The 27,080-nt window shown below is 36.0% G+C and overlaps 1 protein-coding gene across 1 annotated transcript in view; it reads right to left on the bottom strand.

Moving 5' to 3' along the window:
• The window catches only part of pik3r3b (phosphoinositide-3-kinase, regulatory subunit 3b (gamma)), a 143,330-nt gene that overhangs the window by 88,076 nt on the left and 28,174 nt on the right, over nucleotides 1-27,080 (bottom strand). Inside the window, exons 3-4 of the mRNA XM_042726017.1 lie at nucleotides 2,471-2,566; nucleotides 1,793-1,870 (exon numbers count right to left, since the gene is read on the bottom strand). Coding sequence (XP_042581951.1) covers nucleotides 1,793-1,870; nucleotides 2,471-2,566 — 174 coding nt within the window. The remainder of the gene's footprint in view (nucleotides 1-1,792; nucleotides 1,871-2,470; nucleotides 2,567-27,080) is intronic.

The following is a 27,080-nucleotide window of genomic DNA, read 5'->3' as shown; positions in this document are numbered from 1 at the left end:
CTTATGGTTAGATGTGAATGGAACTATTTAAACAACAACGGTTATGTAAAAAAAAATAAAAAATTATATATATATATCTATATATATATATATATATAAATAATAAAGAGATGTCATAGGCCTCAATCATATATATATATATATATATATATATATATATATATATATATATATATATATATATATATATATATATATACATACACACACACACACACACATTTAAGATGTCACTTTATTTTGTGGTGTCCTTTTACACGTTACATGTACTTACTATCATAATAACAATAAATTATGCATAATTACACGCAAGTAACCCTAAGCCAAACCCTAATCCTAATCCTAACCATACAGTAAGTACATGTAGTTAATTAATATTATTCAGTACTTAAATGTATAATTAAACTGTTAAAAAGGACACCTTAAAATACAGTGCAACCACATTTAAAAATGAGATCTGTAAGTTGCCCATGTAACACAATATTGACCCAAAACACATGCAAAAGAAATTGCTTTAAAAAGCAAATTGAGTTTTGTAATGAATCCAATCTAAACCTGTATGGCATGATGAGCGACTGGACTTATAATCCTGAAGAACATTCTCAAACATACTGAGGGAGTCTTAAAAGGCAAAAACTCAAATCAATGCTGAATGTTGATATGAAAAAAAAAAACTTACCTTTCCTGTTAACTGGCCTTACCACACTGTCAGAGCATATTCATGTCAACCAGTCACAACCTGACAACATCTACCCTATACGTATACTGTATATCCTCAATATATAAGAGTGCTCATGTGTCAGAAGACATATTTCAGAATCTGTGCAGCAACTCGTGAAAGACCCTTTGCCCTTTTATGGATTTGTGCATGTGAGCATAAGTGTGCACATGTACTCTAAAGAAAGTGACATTAACGTGCCCAGGTCATGTTAGGGCACATGTGACATTGTCAACCTGTAGAATTATTTCTATAGTTGTGATGCTTAAGCTGTGACAACTAAGGCTTTACCTGTGCACATGTGTGACATACACAGTGTCAAGATGTCAACGGTTTTGCTGGACTACGTATATCTGCACTTCAGTGGCATAACCAATTACAATCTCTAACACAGTCCCTTTTTTAAACTTAATAAAAGTCTCAGTCTGAAATAACAATTGTATGTGAACTACAGTGATAAAAGGAGTTTTCTCCTGTGGGAAATTCAAGCTCTACCTAATCATTTTAGTAGAGAGGAAGAAGGTGAGGTGTGTGTGTGTGTGTGTGTGTGAATATGTGATATTTGCTTCATCTAATCCAGCAGTAGTGCTGAGTTTTTTTGGAAACAGCGTCTCCCAAAAAAAGTACGGAGCCAGAGCACTCCCTTGTGGTGTTAAATAAGAACTTCAGCTAAACTTTACAAACTTTTTCAACAGTACTTACACTGATTTACACTGAGGAACACTGGAAGGATATTTAATTTTTGTTTTTTTTTGTTTTTTTCTTTTTTTTTTTTTTGTTGTTTGTTTACATGTCATTTTTTTTTATTCTGAAATCATGACAGCAACATTTTGATCTCAGAATTTTCTGAATAAATTATATCCCATTCATGATTCATCATTATACTTTTATCATTTAAGATTCTCAAGACTCCCATACAATCAACTCAGGTAAACATAAACTTAATGGTTGTTTAATAACTAGATGCCTATTATGGCACATGGGGCTGAATATGCCATTTAGTATATTCTGAAATTAGAAATGTACAAAATAAACTACTTATAAAAATAAATAAAAAAAACCTTGTGAACTTACCCGTTTCCAAAGCCTGCAATAATTCTGGGGATCCAGTGGAGGTCTGGCCAGACCAGTACAGTGGCTCATTCTCCCAGTCGAGCACAGGACAGAGGTCAAAGGTCAGGTCTATAATCTGATGTGTTATCATGCTAACCAAAACTGTTTAGTAAATTAAACTGTTGGAGAGATAAGGTACATTTAAACCCCTTACAAGAAGTACTGTGGTGGTACAATGGTAAAGTAATGGTATTAGAAGGCAAAAACATTGCAGTCAGTTTGAATTTGAGGTCAGTTCAATTGAGCTTTATCATTACATGAATAAACTGCATTTCAAAATATCTAAAAATAGAAAATGAAAATGGTTATTTCAAATTGTAATAATGTTTTACAATATTATTATTCTTTTATTTTTGTATTTTTGATCAAATAAATGCAGCCTTGGTGAGACCAAACCCAAATTTTGAAGAGATTATCATTATTACCACGCTACAATAAAACCTTTCATATGTAATTAACTTATTCTAGAGATTAGTTTTTTTCTACTTGCAAAAATATATATTTAATTTATGATGAAGTAAATACACAATGAATAGAATTTGTTAATAACATCATAGGTCACCAATGCAAATGCTAGACTGGTGTCTGACTCTCTCTGAAAAGTTAAATTAGATAGGTGAGGCAGAAGAGCAAACTCACCCAGCCTCTCTAGAGCCTCTGTCAGCCTGAGCACCACGGCTAGGGTCTGGTCAGGCAGCGCGCACTGCTCCACGTCATCTCCCTTTCCACAGGGGCCTGTCAGAGAAGGAGGGAGAGAGAGACAGAGAGATGATGATGATGATGAGAAATCCCACTGGTGAGACTAAATTCCCTGATTAGGTGGCTGCCTGTAAACCCACATCTCATCTCTCCTTAGGGAACAGTCAGGTTGTCATATTCACACAAGCATGGTAGATATGCAACGCAATACTCAAGTCTCAACCTCACACACATTTAGGTTAATGCAATAGTTGACATAATCTCTAAAAGCCATTGTATTTTTTGTCTTCTTCAAAATATCCTCTTTGTGTCCCACAGGAGAAAGAAAGTCATACAGGTTTGGAATTGCATAAGTAAATGATGACAGAATTTTCCTTTTTGGGTGGACTAAACCTTTAAATGCTACAGATTATAAACATTTCGTCCAAATGGGTTTTTAAAATTCAGTATATGATATGTCCTCCAGGCAGAATGAAATACAGTTCATAATGTTTCACAAGCATTATTGTCTCTACCCATCTCCTCTGTCCTTCTGCTGAGGTTCCAGAGGGGGAGTGTGCCCATATATCTCTACATGTGGGCACTTATATGTGTTCAGACCACCATGGATAACCTTGATGGGGTCTGATGTTTAGTATGGACGTTTAGCGATGTCAATGTCACACTGTCCATATGTGTGAAAGAGAAACAAAGCAGCATTCTGCACATGACACCCTGTCTGTCTATGTTGTCCTGGGACACTGAGGACGTCACACATGACCAGAGAGCATGGTGAAGATTGGAAACATAGGATATTGTGCATTAAAAGACTATTAGCCCTTAGAACAAAAGAAATATGGAATTTGTAAAATATTATTGGAAACTGATATTTAAAGGTTTCACTTTACAATAATGTACAGCTGTAAATGCATTAGGTACCATAAACTAACCATAAAAGCATTTAGTAATCTAGGTTAAAGTTTATTCATAAATATACTGTTGTTCATGGTTACTCGTGTTTCTTCATAATACATTATTGTTAATTTATACTACTAATTATGTTAAAAATGTGTTAGTATATGCAGAATTATTAAATGCTGTAACTGAAACTTACTGTAAAGTCTAACCTCTTAAAAAGTTTAAGGTGAGGATGACAAACAAATGTTGAGAAATCTAAAGATTTGCTAACTAAGAAAACATGATGAAGTGTTCCTTTCACACATGCAGATAAAGTCTAAAGGTCATATCACAGTAATGCATCATGCTCGTAACTACATGGAATAAACATGATTTCATCTTGTGCCCAGATATTAATATTACTAACAAAAAAAGAAACAAACATTAACTTTTCATTTAAAGGGATTCTCCACTCCAAAACGAAAATTTTGTCATTAATCACTTAACCCCATGTCGTTCCAAACCCGTAAAAGCTTCTTTCGTCTTCGGAACACAATTTAAGATATTTTGGATGAAAACCGGGAGGCTTGTGACTGTCCCATAGACTGCTCTTCTGTATCAGCCACACCACAAGAATGCGCTGTTTTCTTTCAAATCAAAGCTAAATACACGTAGAAACAGCGCATTTTTGTGGCGCGGCTGATACGGAAGAGCATACGCAGCATGCAGTGATTTGGAGTGAGACAGAGGAGACTGTTGACAAAGGAATTGTTGAATAAAGTCGTTATTTTTGTTTTCTTCGCTCATAAAAAGTATTTTTGTCGCTTCATAACATTACAGTTGAACAACTGATGGCAGATGGACTATTCTGACGATGTCTTTCATACTTTTCTGGACCTTGACAGTGTAATTTACTTGGCAGTCTATGGGACAGACACAAGCCTCCCGGTTTTCATCCAAAATATCTGAAATTGTGTTCCAAAGACGAACAAACTTTTACGGGTTTAGAACGACATAGGGGTAAGTGATTAATGACAAAATTTTCATTTTGGGGTGGAGTATCCCTTTAAGTTACTACATAGCAAACTCAGAGCGCGAATTTCTTTTCTCTCTAAACAGGAAACTTTACTTACATTTACAAACATTGTTAAACTCATTTATATCAGTATGTGGTTCCATTTACATCAAGTTTGCATTATAGTGAGAAATTCTGATTTTCTGCACCATTATGTGAAGCATGAGGTCCATGAAACTGTAGTACTCTTGTAGTGTTGTTTATATGCTCTTGTGAGTTATCTTCAGTGACAACACTAATTAGCACTGATGTGCACCACCCACTAATGTCTACACAGATACCAATGCTACAGTATCTCTTGTTTTTTCTTTCTGTAATTAGGAAATGGCTGTTTATTTAACAGAATCTCACACACAAGCATCTGTTGACAGCAGGAAAAGTTTGCGTTCCCATGCACGGGTGTAATTGGTGCGCTAATATGCACAGCAGTGGCCCTTGTTGCACCCCGCTGTAATTTTCGCACGGGAGAATCATGCTACAAGGTGGCAATATTTTCTGGACTGTGCTGATCTAGGTTTTGTTTGTCAAAGAACCATGATAAAGGTTTAGTTGAAGTGTAAATTAGATCTAAGAGTTTAAATCTAACCAGAAGCATCAGCATCTGCAGTACAGGAACTGATTAGGCCCGTCATTACTTTTGACTTACCATATGCAAATGCATAAGTTGCTGTGATCCTTTAGAAGTAATATAGATGAAGTTACAGGAACAGGAAAGGGGGAGATGACAGTGATTAAAAAGAAATAAAAAAAACCCTGAAAGATTAATGAAAAGTTCCTCTGAGGCTTTGATGCAGGTGGCACAAAGACGGTGGAGGTTTGAGATTACACACATTAACGGCGGAGCGCATTGGTATTCCAACAACACGCGGTGCATTTAATTGCTCCACATCCTGCTGGTTTCTCTATGGACCTCGACAAGCGACGCCTTATGAATGAGCAAACAGGTCAGAGCACGATGGGAGGAATCATAATTCTCTCTCTCTCTCACACATACACACACACACACACTTTCTCTTTCTCTCCCATGTTCCTTTTGTTTTGGAAGCCTCACATTCCTTAATTGTTGGCCAGCCAAGATTTATAAAACAGGAGATTAATGTGGAGCTATGTGCAAACTATATCTTTCATTATAGAGAAACTAAAGATGCAGGAGTGGCATTTTAACTTAGATGGTTAGTTGATTAATTATATGCAGGAAGTATGTGAACCCTTTATCATGGATTTAGCCATACAATTTGATCTGATCTTAATGAATAAGAGACAAACAATATACATATTGTCTTAATTGAGCACAACAGTGGAGGGTGGAAAAGGCATGTGAATAAATGTGATTTGTTTAAGCAGATTATGTTTGTCTATTAATGTAAGCGAGATAAAATTTTGTGACTAATTCATGCAGTGTTAAATCCATCTTTTTCCTGTCACTGTATTTTTTAAACGATTGCCACAACACACTCAAAAACACTGAGGAAAACAAATGCATAAGGCATTGGGAAACAATTTCAGACATCTGACTTAGTATTTTCTGATTGTTTTTTTTTCTTTTTTTTTTCATGTGCTTCAAATGTCAAAACTCTGCCCTTCGATTTGCACCAGGGTGAACTTGTGTTTACATTTCTGGCACCACACATGTGCGTGAGGACTTTCATGTTTATATGTGTACGTGAAAGTGGTCACAGGTTGTTTGGCTTTGTGTAGAAAGCATCGGGCAAATTTCCTTTCAATTGGAGTGTTACTATGCGTTTGGTGCTTCGATTAACATCACTGTCAGAAGACATCACTGAGGCAATTTCTCAAAATGTGAGGCACAAGCTGATGGGTAAGGGACAGCAAAGAACAGAGGAACAAGAGGGAAAGGACAGAGTATGGGAAAAGCAATACTGAGAAAAACAACACGGCAACTAATACAACGATGCTGTTGTTTCAATTTACATGCTACTTTCGAGAAATTGTTATTCTGTAATAAGATCCAAGTACTGCTGCATTTCTTCAGAGTCATGTTCAGTAATCCCTCCTACTGTGAAATCTCATTGGCACACATATAGGATACACAATATCACACTGTTTTCTAGCCACTGTCTGACATTTATAAATTCATCGTTATCATTGATATAATATGATATAACTAATAATATTTGATAAAAACTAAATATTATTTAGCAAATTGTTTAAAATGACACTACTGTTTAAAAGTTTGGGGTTGAAAGAAATTAATGCTTTTATTTATCAAGGACACATGCAATTTGTCAAAAGCAAGAGGAAGCATTGATAATAATACATATTTTTTTTTATGCGAGCACCAAATCTGCATATTACAATGTTTTCTGAAGGATCATGTGACACTGAAGACTGGAGTAATGGTTGCTAAAAAAATAATATATTTATGTATTATAAATATATTAAAATAAAAAAAATATGTAGTTATTTTAAACTGTAATAATATTTCACAATATTTTTTTGTTGTATTTTTGATCAAATAAATGCATCCCCAGTGAGAAAAAAGGGACTTTTTTTTTATAAAACAAAAAAATATTCACAAAATTCACTTATTGAAAAACTTTTTATATTATTTAAAATTATTGGCATTTATAAGTTATTGGCCATTATGTCAAAATAAGTATCGTATTTATTGTAATTAATGATAATTATCAGCTTATCGTATCAGACAGAATTCCTGCGCATGGATGCACCGATATACACACAGTAAATTAAACATCAATCACCTTCTGATTGGCTGTGTTTGTGTCATGTCATGCAGCAGATTCACATTCAGAGCAAACAAACGAACTGCTTGTCGCTGGAGGCTTGTCACATTGCGCTCACTGTTACATATTTGCAACATTTTTCCAGGTGCTTTGCAGTTCAAACACATGCTAATTAGCTTGCAGGTAACTTAAGACAATCAAAAGATCTGCAAAAAAGAAAGGACAAAGCAAACAAAACATGGCACTGTTGGTAAAGGACCTCTAGGGGAAATACATCTCCACTTAATATCTATTGTTGATCCCATTAGTGGCATTTATGAGTGTAAAGCACGAGACTATGTTAAACTGTGGGGGTGTCACTGTCACTGTACAAAGCTTGTGTGTGCCCGTCCTAGCTGCTCTGTGACAACACACGAGCCTATAAGATCTTATCCGTTTTCTATTAAGAGGACAGAAAGCAGTTTCTAGGGTTTTCATTGCCCTGTGTGTGTGTGTGTTTAACGAGCTCTGGTCACAATGACAGGGAATTACTGAATGGATCAGCACTTCTGCACAAAGCCATTAAGTGTCCAAAGTCGGGGGTCAGCCAGATGAAAATGTGGGAAACACAAGATGTAAGTCTATATGAACAAACATATTCTCTTACACCTGGTTTCCCATAAATTAAAATAAATCTTCCTTTTAATTTTCTGACTTGCCTAAGCATATTCAGGACATTGTCAGCACTATTTACAAATTTTCTGCACACATAAACTATTACGATAATTGTCTTTTATTGGCTCTTTCCCTTTGAGGGTGCGATACAGTGACCTGCTCTTTCATTATCTTCAGTCCACCTCACACAGAGCAATATACTGCAGTGAGCACTAGGGGGTGCCACATAAGCCACAGTGTCACAGTGATGCAGATATATGAGCCTTTGTGTGCTGCAAAAGGGTCTGCAGTGTGTGGGACAGAACCGAATGCTTTGAAAGGACAAAAGAATAGCAAGAGCCACTGGTGGGGTCTTACATAAGATTCTGGGAATATATAAAATGTGAAATACATACACAAACAGAACAAATGCTCAATCTGAACATTAGATGTATGTCATGACAAGTTCACAAATTGGGTTCTTGATGCCAAGGACCCCCAAAAATGATGATTTGTTCCTTGTGAGGAACCCCTTCCAGTACTGTTAATATAACTAAAACTAAAATGATTAAAAATGAATTTCAGTAATTGAAATAAAGATAAAATCAAATAAACTTAAAAAACTAAACAAGTGAAATATTCCACTGGGAACTAACTATAATAATCTTCAATTTGAAATCAAATTGAAATCATCATAAATTCTATAATGGCATATAAACAATACTTAAATGACACTGTCTAAAGTATAAAAAAAAGCTATGTGTTTTAAAGGGGTCATGAACTGAGAAATGATCCTTGATCATTTGACTATCCTGCAAGTTTCAGAACTCAAAACGTTGTCCTCTGGTTGTCACAAGTCCCCAGTGTGAAGACACCTGGTCGAGATCTATGTGTGAATATACACATTTTTTTAATGTCTCTCTTTCTCTAAATATATAAAAGAGTGTGACACTCACTGAATTCATTACTATAGCAACCAATGTAGGTGCAATGGATATTGACTACATTGTCTGAACAAACGGATGAGATTACATCACTTGCAGAATGACAACAGACAGACAGATTGAATTTTGAAATCAAATGGGATTTGTGTGCGCAATCCACACAATACAATCCATAACACAACATGAAAATAAAGCTCCCGCTTAGTGCCTCTACATAACATACCCTTCATCTCCTTTAAAGTGATGTCACATAGTAAATCAAGCTTTCTACATAAAACCTACAATACATAAGATTCAGACAAAGAGAGCCGATGGCTTTCTCAAATGGAATTGGAGTATGAGGAGGAGGAGCAGTGGCCAGACAGATGAAGGCTTGCAGCTACAACGGTCCTGCCAAAGTGATAAGGGAGTAGTCTCTTTCTGTAAATCTTTAGAATGTTTTTGAAGGAATTTTCCTCTTTTCTCTTTCTTTTATCCTCTTTTCCTGGTCTCTCTCTTCCTCTGATTTCCTCCATTACAGTGTGAAATTGAAACTCTCCCCTGTTTCTTTAACTGCTCTGCTCCACTGTGTCAATAAGGGATATTTAGCCTTTGACCCTGCCACAGGCTAGAGTGATGAAAGAAGTGGACCAGCCAGCTCACACACAAAGGTATACACTCACAAATAACCCTGTGCTGTGAACAAGTATGAACAATGATTCAAATGCAGTAGAATCGTGACACACACACACACACACACACACACACACACACACCCTTCACAGCTTTTTAATTCCTGCAATCCACATCCTTATCAATCACATGTGATAGCGGGCGCCACCCCCTTCAACACGGGAAAGATTACCAACTGCCTCGCAAAATAGCATCTTACTCACACACACAAACACTGGCCATAATGCGTTTGGAATAATTTTTTAAGATAATGGTAAAAATATGTCAGTGAAAATAATTGAATTTAGATGCACTATCCAAACCAGTTGTCCAGATGGATAGAACCGCCCAGCTCTTCCCTTGATATCGATTATGTGCTCATTGTCTATTCCTGAAGGGATAAGAAAATACATTACACAAATCAATAGTTCGCACAAATTTTATCAGGTTCACACAGGCTGAGATTAAAATGATTATGAAGTGAGGGAAAGTGATGCCAAGAGGGAGACTGTCAATCTATCAAGTTTTGAACCATTTCAGTAAATTTAAACACCATGAAGAGCCCTCTGGGATAAAAGGGTTAGATTCTCATACTGAATGTGTGATAGCGCTTATCTAGATTGACGTCTGTATTTTATCAACAAAATTATCCTCAGTGGAAATACGTGCCTCTACCTACACTTTTACTCTACTTCAAAAAAATTACCTATACGTGCAAATCACTGCGGTTTCCCGCTGAAATGAAAGGAAGCAGTAAAACAAATTTTATTTTATTTGATCATAGTGCATGATTTGGTAACACCTTTTATGTTTGTATCACATGCAAATGGTTTTTCTGGCATAGTAAACTTGCTCGGTAACTCATCTGGTAGCACAATGCACTTATTAATGTAGATTCCTTGAGTATGAATCATGACTCATGATAAAAAGCTCAAAGATTTGTAAAAGCAAGCTAAAATGGAATGGTTGCTTTAGCAAATGCATTTATATTTCACATTTGCTTTTGTTAACGCTATCAGTTAAGTTAAGGGTTAGGATTAGTGTAGGTGGTATGTTAGTTTAAAAACACGATTTAGCATTATCTTTTCAGTGCCACTCACCATACTGCTGTGATGTGTACAACAATATTGTCAGCTTTACATTCATCAGCTTCGGAATGAACTGAATGTGCTTTTAGTGTTCCTCACTCCACATTTAACTTTGAAATTGGCACAAAACATGCAAGACGTTTTGTAAGACAATTTTGCAGAAATGTTGCCACAGGCATGTTTTTCAAGTGAGCCTGGGCTAACAAATGTTGAAATCTATGCAGTTTCTTCAAAGAGAAATACAGAAAGAAAAAAGTGTATATGTCCCAGTTAGGAGAAAAAAGACTGAAGAGAGGGCAGTAAGGAAGAAAGAGGAATGTAAACAGCGAATGAGTAAAGCAGGTGATTGATCCAGGCAAAAAAGAGGTTAAAGTCGCAGTGTGGCCTCCCCAAAAAGATGCCACCTGGCAGGGGCCTGGCCTCGGATGTTTTGCCTGCAGCCAATGACAGAGTCCCACAAGAGGGGCGTAGAGCACATGCCTCTTCAATTAGAGCACTCCATGAGGGAGGAGAATGAGAGGGAGAGGGATAGGGATCGTAGGAACTAAGAAAAGATTTGTGTGTTGTCAGAGGAGTGGTATAAGAAAAGAGTTGATGAAAAGGGAGAAAACAGAAATGAAAAAAACTGAAAGAGTCAGACAAGGGCTGTGAGTTTATACGACTCAGGTTAACATGTCATTAAACAAAAGTCTGCAGCAAATGGTATTACAGCTCCACTGGTTACAGTGTATGTTGTGCTGGGGATAAAGAACTGCTTCTTGAGTAAAAAAAAAAAAAAATGACAAAAATAGCAGAGCCTTGGAGGAATCTTCATATAAAACAAATAAGTTTAAATTTGATGAGCACCGGTAAATACACACCTGCAGTCTCACAGTTTATACATTAAAGATGGCATGTTGCTTGGCATGTAAACAACCTGCAGCTATAGTCTAATAAATTATATTACTTGGCAGAATAATTTTTTTAATTAGTAATATTAATACATTTCATGATTTTATTTATTTATTTATTTATTTTTTCCCACTTGAGGCTGTAATATGTGAGTTATTTACATATTTCAACCAGGGCTGGGTGATACATTGATAATACCATACACTATAGCATGGAAGTTCAGGGAATTCTTAGAAGAAATAACAGACATCTGACTGACCTATTATTTGATCCATGACCCATCACTCATAATTTACTCATCCTCAAGTCATTCCAAGTCTATATGACTTTAACGGTTCTTTTTTAAAAATCTGTTCATACAATGAAATTCAATAGGGTTCAACAGTTTTCATTTCACTTTTTAAAATATCTGTTGTGTCGGGTAACTAAAGTAGATCAAGTCTTTGAATGGGGGTGTCTGAATCAGTGTCCACAATGTGGTGGTCGTCCGTCTTTTGCAAAGAGAACATTAACGCTCACTTACTGCAGGGCCCTTAATGAGCTATTAAAGACCTCTTCACTACCGTGAGAGAAACTAAAGTGTGTGTGCGCCGCAAATGTATTCATTCATGAGCGTCTGACCGCGGCCTACTGAGGCATGCATAATTAATAAGAAAAGAGAGATAAAAGCAGACTGAAGTTATTTATTTCTTCTTGATGTAAATGTGTGCGTTGCCTAACAGCACGTATGTATGTGCCTTCAGAGCCCATGTGTATCTCTACATGTGTGTTTATTCCTCGCAGTTATTGCCATTCTAAAGTAAGACAGGCAAATAGACAGCAAATGTAGGCCAACTTTTTCCTGCTGGCCACTAAATATTTATCACATATTACACATCCGAACCCCACAGCTTCATATTGCACATGAAATACAGACACATACTGCTCTAGACTGCGTTTGAGAGAGTCAGGAGATGTGACATGTAACTGAAAGATTGGAAAATTAGAAGAAATGAGAGATATGATGTGTGTGTGTGTGTGTGTGTGTGTCTGCACGTGACCAGAGGGATACTAAACTCATCCTCTTCTTCCGCCCATCCCCATGGGTGATCAGCTATGCAAGGACCAAATCTAATGCATAACATACTGTCCCCAATCTACACATGTCACAAAATTCAACAGATTGAAATGCGAAGGGCTTTTATCCAACTGAATGTAAATGAAATGAGAATACACAAAGGCAACCTTGAAAACTGAGGGGCATTTCATGTGCACTTTCAAATCTTTCTCTTTACTCAACAAAGAAAAAAAGCCTGACTGAGGGGACATTAAAATTCATTTCATTCTTCCCTTTTCATTTTTTTTTTAAATTTAATTTCTTTACCAATCTCACTGTTTGAAAAAGTTGGTTGAGCAACAATGGATCCTTTCCTCATGTGCTTCCAATGCTGTTTCATCCATTTGTGGCATTAATTCTTCTTCCTTTTTGTCTGACTATATACTCAAGGAAGTCATTTAAAAAAAATCTATTAATTATTCAGTTAGTTAAAATCAACAGTAAAGACTCATACTAATCTTTACTGATCAGAAGGAATATCAGATGACTGAACATATTTTATGATCTCATTCACAAGAGAATTAACATCATTTTTCCTAGAACAAGAAACCTTCAAACTTCAAAAGGCACCATTAGGGAAAATAGACCAAAGGGATACAGCTTAGTAAGAGGTTGTGCAGGGAAAATATCGGACAGAAGTGTGTTATTCTCAACAGATCTGTCACTTTAAAAATTATTGCTGTTATAAATGAATTAAAGTGATGTGATTGACAGGATATGTCCGTTGCAAATCAAACTCTGAGTTAGGCCAAAATGACATGGAAATTAAACAAATAATATACTGACTCCTAAAACCCTTTTTTTTTGCCAACTATTGATTAATAAATAAATGACTCATAATTACTGTAACTAAATAGATTCAGTTTCAATTGGCGGTCAAGACAACAGAAATATTAAGTAGTAAGTATTTCCTCATTTAGAGACCAAATAATAAGTGTGTGTGTATGTGTGTGGTTATGCATGAACATCTCTGTTAGAGTCCTAGCCTCTCCCTGTAAAAACTACAGACAGAGACGGATCACTGGTGACCTCCATCACAGCTACTGACCCTATCACTCTGAGCAGAGAAAAAGAACGAGAGAGCGAGAGGGAGATTGGATATGGGGAGGGGAGATCTAGCATGTCTGAGTGTCTTTTCTTGACCCCCTACCTCATCTCCAGCTGTACATCACAGATTGCATCTGCTTAGGGGGCTTTCTGCACACGCTCAGAATGGTGACTTCCCACATGATTTACCGTTCTTTATCATACACACCTGCGCTAGGTAACCCATTAGTTGTGCCCTATCTTTTGTGTAGATGCATTGTCTATCCTGGCGTTGGCCAACAAACCGAATGGATAACACGGCACAGCTGGCCGTGATGAGAAGGCCTGAGCATTAGAATAATTGAGAGAGAAGAGAAATGAATGAGAAAAGAGCAAAGGATGGGGCAACTGGAACTGGTGCAGATGTGCAATTCAAGTCCATGTGTGCGGATGACACTTCAGAGGCCAAGGTCCGCTGGGAAAGCAGTGCGTGTGCGTTTGTCCTGATTAGTGCACAGCAGATGTGCAATAGTAGGGAGCACAAAGCAAGCTGAGAAAAAAGGTCCCAGCAAGCCTGTCATTATATTCCAGTACAACTTTCTCTGTCTCCACAGAGAAATAATTATCCTAACAGTTGTGGCCAATACACTGTGGCCTCTTTAACCCCAACAACACATCTCCCAGAGTCTATTCAAATCAACATCAATGCCAGCTATTGTAGTGGAAACTCAAGAAATCCCTGTAATAGTTTTTTTTTTTTTTGACAATAGAGTCTCTGTGATAAATATCTATGAATATGATATAAACATAATATACACTTGAGTTAAAAGGTCAGATAACACAATACACTACAGTTTATAACACCCCCCCCCCCCACACACACACAACCAACCTTACATATAAAACAATCTAAAATATATAAAAATGTCAAATATAGAAATTTTAAAATAGATTATATAACCTGATGATCATGTAACAAAGGAGTTCACATCATCAAATGTAACAAATATGTCTGCTAAATGCCTAAATGTAAATATAAATATTTTATTATTGACCAAAATAATCAAGAATCTTTAATATATGTTTTATTTATTTACTGTATGTCAAAATGTTTCTTTATGTGTTACATTTGTCAGAATCCTAAAACTTTCTACCAGGTTTGTTTTAGATGCTGAATCCAAGATGTGGTCACATTTGGACCTTATAGTGTAAATAAAATAAAATAAAATCTCAATAAAAATGAATCAAAGTTCTAAATATTAATAAACAGTATTCAAAAAATACATACATTTACAGTATACCTGTACATATACAGGGATAACACACACACACACACAAAAAGTCCATTCAATCTGTTAAACTTCCCAGAACGCTACATTCATGGAAACTGTCGGATGAGTCTCCAACACTGGATGATATTCAGAGGGTTTTTTTTTTTTTTTTTTTTTTTTGGTCTGGGATAAGAGATGGATAAACTAACCAAGCAAGGAAAAAGCCACATCATCATCATCATTTCACAGCTGTTTTCTGCTGTAATGTAACAGTTTCTAAGCCACAGCTCTAAGGATGCAGCACAAGCTGTAATAGAAACTGGGGGAAATAACAACAGCAACAACAAAAAAGAAAATAGTTTGGCTCAAACTGAAAACTGAAAATCAATTTTAATTAAATAAATAGGTCGACATAGCAGTTCTTTGAAATGGGGTTAAAGCAGGACCTTGGCCTCCCCACAGTGCCATACATACACAGAATGTTGTAATTGATCATACTTAAAGGGCACAGCATGCATTTTTCTATGTCCAAGCCACACTAGACAAATGAAACACGTTTTTTTTTTCTATTGTGTGTATGTGCGCACAACTGATGAGATGGTGAGAACAACAATAGTTTAAAGTAAAACTAATACTGCATAGTTATAGTCCATTAAGGGCTGTTAAAGGAATCGTTTATCTAAAAATGAAAATTGACTGAAAATGTACTCACCCTCAGTTTAGAAATTTAGCATTACATCACTATGGATCCTCTGAATGGGTGCCGTCAAAATGAGACTCCAAACAGCTGATAAAAGCATCACAATAATGCACAAGTAATCCACTTGTTCTTGTGAATTGAAAAGTTGTGTATTTGTAAGAAACAAATCTAACAATAATAAGGCATTTTAACTTTAAACTCTTACTTCTGACTACAAAACCAGTACATAATCCATAATAATGCTTCCTCCAGTGAAAAAGTCCAATGTTTAGCGCAAATATGCAGCATTTTGCTTCAAATGATGTTAACTGGAGTTGTGTCAATTATCTTGAATTATTTTGATCCTTTCATCAGCGGTTTGAACTTCCATTCTAACGGCACCCAATCACTGCAGAGGACCCATTTGTGAGCAAGTGATGTACTGTAATGCTAAATTTCTCAAAATCTGTTACAATGAACAAACACACTCATCTACATTTTGGAAGAATGAATGAATGAGCGAATGAGTGAATGAAACATTCTTAAAGTGCATATACTAAGGATACTATAGTAAGGTACACTTCATGGAATCAAGGGTCTCTCCTCAACCACCACCAGTGTGCAACAGCTGCACCAGTACACTCACCACACACCAGCTTTAGGTGGAGAGAGGAAAGTGAATTGCCTCAGATTGAGTACATTTTCAGCAAAGTTTCTTTCTAGGGGGAACTAATCCTTTAAATAATTGCATCTCACTCCACTAATGCATCTCAAGTCATCATCATTTAATGATCAATAACAGGTCCCTGTCATTAAGATATTCTGCCTAATAATGATCAAACATACATAGCATCAAGGTACAGTTACATAAGTTACGTTGTGCATGCAAAATTTCTTCAGACACTACAACATATTCTGGAAAAGGGATATTATGTCACAATATAGGTTTACTGTATGAGTAAATGTGTTGTTTAGGAAATATTATGTTAAAATACACAGACTACCCTGATACTCCACAACACTGCAAACCATGCTGCTTGGAAGTCTGTTTGCGTCTAGAGGTTAATCTGTGACATTTAAATATTCTGAAAGTCAAGTCTTTTTTCAACACCAGATAAACATCTTTAAAAGAACAGATTTTCATACATTTTAAATGTTAAAAGTCACAGATATCTGCACAATGTTATTCTAACATCAGGCAGGAACCATGTTAGCAATGTATTGCAAGTTTACACACACTCTAAAAATAACATCATACACATGAAAATAAAGCTGGCGCATTTAATTATGTTTACAGTACTTTAGCATAAAAATTTACAATTTTTTTTTTCTTCTGCATTTTGCATCACATTGTGATAACTAACAATACCTGTAGGCGCTAATTATTAGTTTGGCACTCCGTTGAAGGCTTAGCATTGTCTTGGGGTCAGGGAAAGATGCTAAACAAGTGAAAATAAAACATATCTTTGCTGGCGAAATTTAAATAATTGATAGATAGGATCTTAACCAGTGACAAAGACTATAGAAAGCACTCTGCATTATTGCATTGTGTTTTGCTGCAGCAATTAAAAGATGTCCACACTGTTAAATATGGTGTCAGCTTGAGAGAGGCAGCAATTACTTAATAAGCTCTATCTACAGTATGAAGGCTTAACTAAATGAGGTCCTGATATAATTAAACAGGACACATTATGTAAATTAATATGTATAAATTAACCTCATACTAATGGACAAACGTTTGAAATAATTGAAACATAGTTTTTTTATGTTTTTGAAAGAGGTCTCCTATGCTTACCAAGTCTGCATTTACAGTATATGAGTAAAAATACAGTTCAAATAGTAATCTTGTGAAATATTATTACAGTTTGAAATAATTCTTCTTATTTTAAAATGTAATTTATTCCCGTGATAAGAAAGCTGACTTTTCAGAAATCATTCTACTGTATATTACCTGTTTTAACATATTAAAACACAAAGTAATTATTTCAAATTGTAATAACACAGTAAACTATTTCAGACATCCTATCTATAGAATGCTCAGAATAAGATACAGGAGAATAAAATAGTTAAAGAGTAATAGCAGTTATCAGGAAGAATCCATGGTGTGAATCATACTTCCCACCGGTAAGAGAAGGATTAATCAGTTTAAAATGCCTGGAAATGGACCGGAAAATTGTGTTAAATTAGACATCACTTTTGAGAGGTTCTGTGTGCGCTAAGACAGAATATCTGTGGGGCAGGTGCCATTTACAGCCACCTTTGTTCTGGAGCTTAGATCGTATACAGACACTAGAGAAGTCTATATATGTGTGTGTATGTTTGCACATTAGCATGTTTTCTGTGAGGGATATGGATCAGCACCATCCTGCTCCACATGTCTCTCTGCGATGCTTCAGTTTCCCTCGTTTTCCTGCTCTACCGTCTCAGCTTACTCTCTGCAGTTCTGCTGCCTTTGTTACCAAGTGAGCCGTTGCACCTCTTTCTTCTCACTTCCCTTTCTAATCACATCTCTGAAGGACACTTCCACCAGCTTACGGCCACCTCAACCTCCACCTCCACTACTGAATCAAACACGATTCTAAGCTTTCTATTCTCTACTTAATATCACTTGTATTGGTGGGAAAGAAAATAGGCAGGGATGATGATGATGACGTCATTTAAAAGTGATTACAGAAAGCACCTTTTAAGGGTGTCTGGAAAACATTTGGGTTTGAGCGGAGGAGAAAATGTGTGCAAATATGTGCATTTAAGTGTGTATTTGAATGTGTGTTGGCTCCAGAAGTAATCCAAACATAACAAAACCTCCCTTAAGGGATGTTCTGACAGATGATTAGTACATTTTTTAAACATTACTGTTCAAAAGTTTTGGGTTAAGAAACTTATCCAGCAAGGACACATTAAACTGAACAAAAATAAGATTTCACATCGTCACAAAAATGTTTCAAATAAATGCTGTTCTTTTGAACTTTATATTCATCAAGATATCCTGAAAAAAAATCTAATTTTGATGAAAATAAGAAAGAAAGAAAATCAGTTTATTAGACACTGAAGACTGGAGTAATGGCTGCTAAAAAAAAAAAATTATATATATATATATATATATATATATATATATATAATAGCTAAAAAAAAAAAATATTATATGGTTAATTTAACCTATATAATAGATATAATATGTTATACACATGCGCGCGCACACACACACACACAGACACACACACACACACACACACACACATACATACAGTGGCATGCGAAAGTTTGGGAACTAACAAAATAAGAGGGATCATACAAAATGCATGTTATTTTATATTTGGTACTGTCCTGAGTAAGATATTTTACATAAGATGTTTACATATAGTCCACAAGACAAAAATAAATAAATAAATAGCTGAAAATGATTAAAATAACCCCCTTCAAAAGTTTGGGAACCCTTGGTTCTTTTAATACTGTGTCTGGTTACCTGGATGATCTACGACTGTTTTTTTGTTGTTGTTTTTTTTGTGTGATGGTTGTTCATGAGTCCCTTGTTTGTTCTGAACAGTTAAACTGAGCACTGTTCTTCAGTAAAATCCTCCATGTCCTGCAGATTCTTCAGTTTTCCAGCATCTTTTGCATATTTGAACCCTTTCCAGCAGTGACTGTATGATTTTGAGATCCATTTTTTTCACACTGAGGACAACTGAGGGACTCAAACACAACTATTGAAAATGGTTCAAACATTCACTGATGCTCCAGAAGGAAACATGATGCATTAAGAGCCAGGGGTGAAAACCTTTGAACATATATATAAAATGCTAAATAAAATGCTACAATTTAGCATTTTGCATTTTTTTAATTTTTAAATGGAATATGGGGTGGTAATTTAGCCAATGCCAAAAATGTCAAAATGCCCTATTCTATGTGTGTGTGTTTTCTTTCTGCACTCTTTTGAAGCCTGATGAATGAGGACATGATTGGCAGAGTGGAGATTGCTTTGTTACACACGGTCCCTCACATTCCTTTGATTAATACAGAGGTGAGCCACAGAACAAGGGATGAAGGAGGTATAAAGCAACAAGAAGAGAGAGATAGTGTACACTGACACCAACACACTTGTTTAGAAACACAGTGGGTTTGCAAGCAGTGCATAAAATGTCTCCTGTGTAAACTGAACACACACTGAGATGTACTATAACAATACACTGGCATTTCCATCCACACAGAGATGCGAGCAGGTGCACATACAGCACATGCACAAAGACGTGGCCACACATAGAAAGAAGAACTCCCTTAGAGCGCAAAGACAAATTCATCAGGAGAGCAACAGAGAAACGAGGCATGAGTAAAAAGCAATTAAAAAGAAAACTCCTCCACGGTCCCACCTGTTTCACATCAGACAAGCCCACTCACTCACTCCTTCTACCCTGGGACACTTGTTCTCCCCGGGGAGAGGAGACCGATTAGAGAAATGCCACCACAGTTTATTAGTACTGACTTCAGCATTCACTCTTAACTGTGCAGATCATCTTCCTTATAATTAAGATAAGATCCAACGGATGTTGTGATCCATGCTATTCATTTCGCTCTCTCCTACGAGTGCCTAGTTTCTCTTTGTCTCTCCCTTGTCATCTTTCACACACATTCACACACCGTTTTATCAGAACGCTTCATATAATTTGTAATGGGTTACATGGGTGTCATGTGACAGCTTTTTTGAGAGGCACTAGTGGCAGTTTCAAATAACATGAGATGACTAGATGACAGAATTGTTAAAGCAAATTACATGAAATATTTAGCTCAATAAATCCTACGCTGACTAGGGTGACATTTATTTGATCAAATCTAGAGTAAATATAATTACAATTTCAAATTAACTGTGTTCCATGTTAATATATTTCAAAACATTATTTATTAATTTGATGGCAAAGCTGAATTTTCAGCAACCATTCAGTTTTATGTGTCACATGATTCTTTAGAAATTAGTATAATATGCTAATTTGGTGCTCAAGAAACATTTCTAATTATAATCAATGCTAAAAATAGTTGTGCCGCTAAAATTATTTGAATTCAGCTTTTAAAACAGAAGAAGTGCACTGAAAAAAAAATGGCGCAAAAACAATTTTCATTCAGAAACTGCAAGGAAATTTCTCAATATAATTTAAAAATAGAAAGACTGAAATAGTATTTTCTTGTAAAATGTACTTCAATACTCTTTAATTTATAATTTATTGTTTACATGTGTTTTTGTATGAATTTGCATTTTTTATGTTTTAAATTAATAATAAAAGAGTGTCATGACAATGACCCTTTAAATAAATGCTTTTTAGCCTTAAATAAAAAAGCAACTAAAATATCAAATATACTTTTTTTTGTTGTTTGTTTGGAGGTTTCATATAAAATGCACTTGGCGTGATGCTTCTGATGGGCATTAGTGTCAAATATTGGCAAAGCAATAAGCATTCAATTCATCCGTGATTGCTTTTATTGCTTTCACTTCCTCTGACTAAAATACTATCATATTTGAATGATGTACATGACAGAAACCTATGAAATGCAGCCAGTTCAATTAACAGCCTCATATTATTACATGTTCTCCCCCTCTTTCTCTGAAGCAACTCCATTTGATGACCTGATAATAAAAGCTAAATGAATTCAAAGGAATCCTCCTCCAGAGAAATAGCCATAATGCTTTTGCTAACATCCACATTTAAAATGACAGAATGGTTTGCGGCGCTTGTTTTCCATCTCTGAACCATCAAAGCATCTCTCTATTGTTACCTTCCCACCACAACGCAGCGACAAGGACTTCTACCGCCGAAGCAGAAACAAAGAAATCCCATTTCTAACTCAGAAACGTGTGAGGGTGAAGTCAAAATAAACATCTTATCACAGCAATGATGTAAAACCAAACATATGAGTCTGGAAATGGATTTAGAAAATTCAGTTTGGATGGTCAGATAGGCGGCTGACCAATATGTGGAAGATGGGGCGGATAACATTTTACGGCTTGATAAAGGCAGGCTAATCTTTTTTTTTTTTTACTCTAGGATTCACTTCATTCCAACAGCTAAATGATGAACACTGGAAGATATGCTCATCTCAGGGAATTTTTGTGAGTAGGAAATGTTCCTGACATTTTTCTTCATAGGCTTAGATTGTATATGGTTGATACAGTTAACAACAGACTTGTATTTTGAGCATAAATGAATTATAATTAAATCAAGCTATCTTAATCATACCACAACACAACACATTCTGTCACTTTAAAAGACTGAAGGATTACTAATTGGTCACAGTTGTGTGATTGAACAGTAAAGACTATTCAATTAATGACAGTTTCTCGGAGTAAACCTACATTAAAAATCGACCCCCAACCCTCCATTCCCAAACTCAAATATTGTTATGTATTTCATTTTGTCACTTTGATTGGAGCCCTTCTTTTTTTCAGGTGGCGTTTACCACTCGGGGACATAAATCATTGGTTGGACAGCAAACAAAGAGGGCTATCTCTCTCTCTCTCTCTACAGTCCTTTCAACCAAGTGATTAATGGAACATAAAACACATTCATCATCACTAATGTCGTCTTCCTTAAGACACAATTTGTGCTGACCCAGTAAGGAAAAAAAAAAAAGAAGAAATAAAGATGGCAAGACCACATCATCAGCCAGAATCAACAATCAAATACAGAAATAAAAAAAAAAACCCACTCGTGCATGTTCATGATATGTAGGGGGTATCCTTTCCATCCTTCCATTAAACAGTTATTAGTGCTGGTAGACTATTGGTTGATCACCTCAACAATTTTCAGCATCCATTGCAGAACTCATTACATCCGCACAGTGGGACATTCAGGTGTGCGCTTGACATCTGGACACGCTTTGTTGCTTTGACAGAGAGGAGTATCCCAGAGTGTTTGAAAAATGTAAAACAGACACAGGATTCACAGCTCTCCTCTGTCCTTGTGTGTGCATGTGCATACTGTGACATAGTTTCTACCTTTTCTTCCTCTTTCTATGCCTCTCAAAGGGCAGTTCTAACTAGGCTGTCATGGGAAGGACTGCACTATCCATTAACCTCTGGCCTCGTGCCCCCCGCTGCTGATGGAAGACATAACCTGCATTACAGGGGTCACTTCCAGCTGCTGACACTCACACACAGTGTCCACTCTAGTTTTCCGTGCTCTTTCACTAGGTCGGAACTCTCTAACAAAGAAGAACAGTGAGCCCACCTATAGAGAGTCCAAGTTAGTTTTCAGCTCTCAAACACTGTGTTTAAAGCTACCTGATCACTAGCAGCTCCAAATGGAATGGAAAAATAAATAGATATAAGCAGATCATAAATCAGTATGCTAAATAGATGTAAGAATAAAGACCAATCACAATTCATTACGCAAAAAGTATAATTAGATCATTGCAATCGGTTAAATTTTGAATGAACAAGATTGTATCATTGCACATCTTTGTAGGTATAATAATGGTCCACTGTCCAAGAAGAGAAAGTCTAAATTTTAAAATGTGTATTTCCACTAAAACTTTATTTATTTATTTAATCATTTTTTTCATTTTAATAAAGTTTTTTTTTAATGCAAAACCACATCAAATATATATGTATGTAGTTTACAAAAGCAAAAACAGATACAGTACTGTTCAAAAGTTCAAGGTTAGTAAGATTTTTGAGCACCAAATAAGTATATTAGGATGATTTCTGAAGGATCATGTGACACTGAAGACAAATGGATGATGAAAACTCAGCTTTACCATCACAGGAATTGACTATATTTTAAAATATATTAAAATAGAATACATTAATTTATTTTTTATCAAATAAACGCAGCCACAGTGAGAAAAAAGAAAAGAAAAGCACAACCCTAAACTTTTGAAAGTTAGTGTACTTAAGACTTAAGTTATGTATAAAACAAGGAATGCTTCTCATTTAAGACCCAGTCATAGCAATAGAGAACCACTTTAGGTAGGTCTTCATCTACTATTCAGTTAGTTCTTCATCACAGAAAAACCATGAAAAACTAATGCGGCATGGGGGAGGCTGCATGCTTTTTCAGACTGAGATGAGAGCGCTCTGAGGTGGCTGGGTTTTAGACCTGCACATACAACACAGCTGGACCTGATGTTCTCACATCACATAGCAGATGGGGGTTGAAATGAGATGTACGGTGGGATCTGTATATAAACTATGGGTTATGCAAGGCAGACTGAACCTCCAGCCTCAGCAGGTGGATACTGCAGTGGCCCCTGGGAGATCTCTCCGTTTGAGTAAGAGGCGTCAACTTGCTTTGATTTTGCTAGAAATAATGAGTGGGAGATAAAAAGATTGGATGAAACAAACAGATGAAAAGATTCCAAAGTAAGTGAGATGACAAAGTGCAAAACAGAGTGGTGAGAATAACTCTCTCTCGTACCAGATTGGACTATCTGAGGCTCAGGGGGAAAAAAAAAACGAAAAAAAAAAACCCTTCAAACATGACTGTAGTCCAAACTAAGATCCAGGTGCTCCATGATACTAATTAATATTCCATAATGTTTCAATGGTAAATCAAATATCACACAGCAGGACTTTGATGAAAACAATAACTGTCTGTCGAGAAAATCATGCATGATAGTACCTGAATATTTTAATACACTGAGACTTCAGTGTCATGGCTCTAGACTAAAAAAAAAAACACCTTTAAGAGCCAAATGACTGTAGGACCAAAATTACTTTAATCTATTATTTACTGACTGCTTGGTGTTTAAAGTTACAGTACATACCATTGCAGTTCATGATTTATTTTGAATAAAATAAAACCAAAAAAATGACTTTGTTCACTGAAGGAGTCATTTGTGAATAGTTCTGAATGCTTTTCTGAATCTTTTCGACTGACTCATTAAAAAAGATTGCTTCATTAAAGTCATCATGGCTCTAGCTGTGATGTTGCAGGAAACTTGGATGGTGATATCTAATGAAACTACAAATGGATGCAAAAAAAAATTTCAATTCACGTGTTTCAAAAGCTTCAATTGTTTAATTTGTAACCATTTTAGCCCTGACTGTTATAGAGCATATATTTTTTAAAAGACCATCAAAAGGGCACACAAGATGTTTGCATGGCAGATGTTGTTTTTGACATGTTCTACCAGTTTTGAAATGTTTTTCCATTCGGTTAAGTTTTTTTTTGATTTTGTGAAGTGTGTATATGAAGTTAGAATGTATGGATTTTTGATATTTTGTGATAAAAACAGAGAGCGAGAATACAGGTTGTTGGCTATGTGTGGGGGACAGACTGTTTATGTAAGCCTGAATGTGTGTGTGTTCATCAGTTCCACTCAACTGGGGTTGTGATTCAGGCCTGGAGGAAGACGCTGGCTGTCAGACTTGCAGGCCACCGCATCACTGCTTACATAAAACACTTAAGGCAGGGAGAATAAATATGGAGGAACGTCAGTTTATTAGATATCATAAAACTTCTCTGAATATATATTTTACTTTTATCTCACACCGAAGAGAAGAATTGAAGGAAGAGAAGAGGCAGAGGAAAGACTTAGAGGATTAGTTTTTAATCAGAATGAGAAATGAATAAGGGAGAGAGTGTGGGAGGGAAATAGAGAGAGAGAAATAGGAAGGGAAGGGAAGGGAAGGAGAGCAAAACAAAAAGTTCAAGAGAGGTGAGAGAAATAGCACAGGAGGAACGTGCAGGAAAAGAGAAAGAGGAATGAACATGAAAAAAAGAGTGACTGGACCAGTGCGTCTTGTCCTGAGCCAATCAGGATCAACGAAAACTGGAAACCTGAATTGAAAAAAGAGGATCTTTCTCTCTCTCACTGGAATTTTCTCTGACTCTAACAGTCCAGAGCTTATAAAACCACCTTTCATACCATTCAAAAGTTGATATGATTCTTCAATGTTTTTGAGAAAGGTCTTTTATGCTAACCAAGGCTACATTTATTTACAAAAAAATACAGTAGTGAAATATTATTACATGTTAAAAATAACTGTTTTCTATTCTAATATAATTGTATTATTTTCTAATATATATTTTAAAATGTAATTAATTCTTGTAATGACATGGCTGAATTTACAGTAGTCATTACTCGCATGATCCTTCAGAAACCTGAAATCTGTCAAAAAAATTGACAAAATATCTCATTTTGACATCTGGAGTTAGAAAGATGTCAGTAAGAGGGTGAGGAAATGACAGAATTTTCATATTTGCTTGAACTACATCATCCCTTCAACAGGAACTCTCACAGAAAGAGTAGAAAGAGAAGGCTTTCATATAGTTAAAAGCATTGGAATTCTCCTGCTATGAACAGGTTGAAAGGTAAAATTCAAAGCAAAGAGAATGAAAAGCGACAGATGCTAACCACCAGACACCTTGAAAGATCAGTGCAAAACAAACAATTACATAAACAACCTTTGAGACTTCTGTGAAACCAGGTAAAAGAAAGTGTAAATGTGTACAGAGAAGGAGCAAATGATTCAAGACTAAAGCAAATAACTCGAGATTTGAGGAAGAGCAGGACAGCTGAAGATCAGAGGGTGCAGATGTCCTTGCCTGAGGGTGTAACTGCGCACCCCGCTGTGAGGGCACGTTAAGAGGAGAGCTGAACAGGTGCACGGTCCCATGTATCACTGGCACACACTGGCACAGACCAAAAACACAACATACTGCCCAAGTGAGGCATGACCAACAGGGAATATTGAGAGAGACAATATAGAGACAACAAAGCAAGGTAGTAGAACACTAACGCAAACAGATAACAGAGATTCCATGAAGCAGTTGCAGAAGAATTTCTCCCTTTATACTTTGGGACAAGGATAAACTTCCCTTTCTTTGTCCTTTTCTCTTTCCCACTGATCTCGAACGCACACTCGTGGATCATGCTTTGCTCCTATAGACCTCTAATCCCTCTTCCTCCATCCCTCCCTCCCAAAGTCAGGGCAGAGGCGCAGGGTGACTGTGTTTGTGAATGTAATTAACCTTATCGGCGCTGTGCAGCACTGACAAAGACAGTAAGGATAAAGGATCCCCAGCATTGTTCTACAATGTTGCCTGAAATTTCAGCATGAATGGCACCTTAATAGTGAAGTGTGTTGGAGTTCAGATACATGTATGGGTGTTTTATTCAATTTAAATACTTAATACTCCTACCAAAAATGAATTTTGTCATCATTTACTCCCCCTCATGCTGCTCCAAAAACTGTATGTCTGACTTTCTCCTGTGGAACATTGAAGATTTTTGAGAAATGACCATACGATGAAAGATACTATGTTGTTTAGTTCTTCAAAATAACTTCTTTTGTGTTCCACAGAAGAGAAATGCAACCTTCTTAATCTTAATTCATTAAAAATAACAATAATAGATAGATAGAAATATTATCATCTAACCAAAGAGTGACATAAACCATTTATTTCTTACTGTAATATCATCACAACTAACAATTTAGCCATTTTTATTAATGTACTTTCTTTTGCAAATATAATTTTACTCTAATTTCTAAATAATGTATTTAATGTACATAAAGGCTTACATAAAATCAGCCTTAACCAAACTTAACGAAAAACTTTTTGATTCTAAGAGTAATAATAAAGAAAAAGGTTGAAAATGTCCTCATGTGCATCACAGAATACTATTAA

Source organism: Cyprinus carpio, chromosome B6, assembly GCF_018340385.1.
Source record: "Cyprinus carpio isolate SPL01 chromosome B6, ASM1834038v1, whole genome shotgun sequence".
Taxonomy (NCBI): Eukaryota; Metazoa; Chordata; class Actinopteri; order Cypriniformes; family Cyprinidae; genus Cyprinus; species Cyprinus carpio.
Note: the sequence above shows the minus strand (reverse complement) of the source record. Positions and strands in the feature narration are given on the sequence as shown.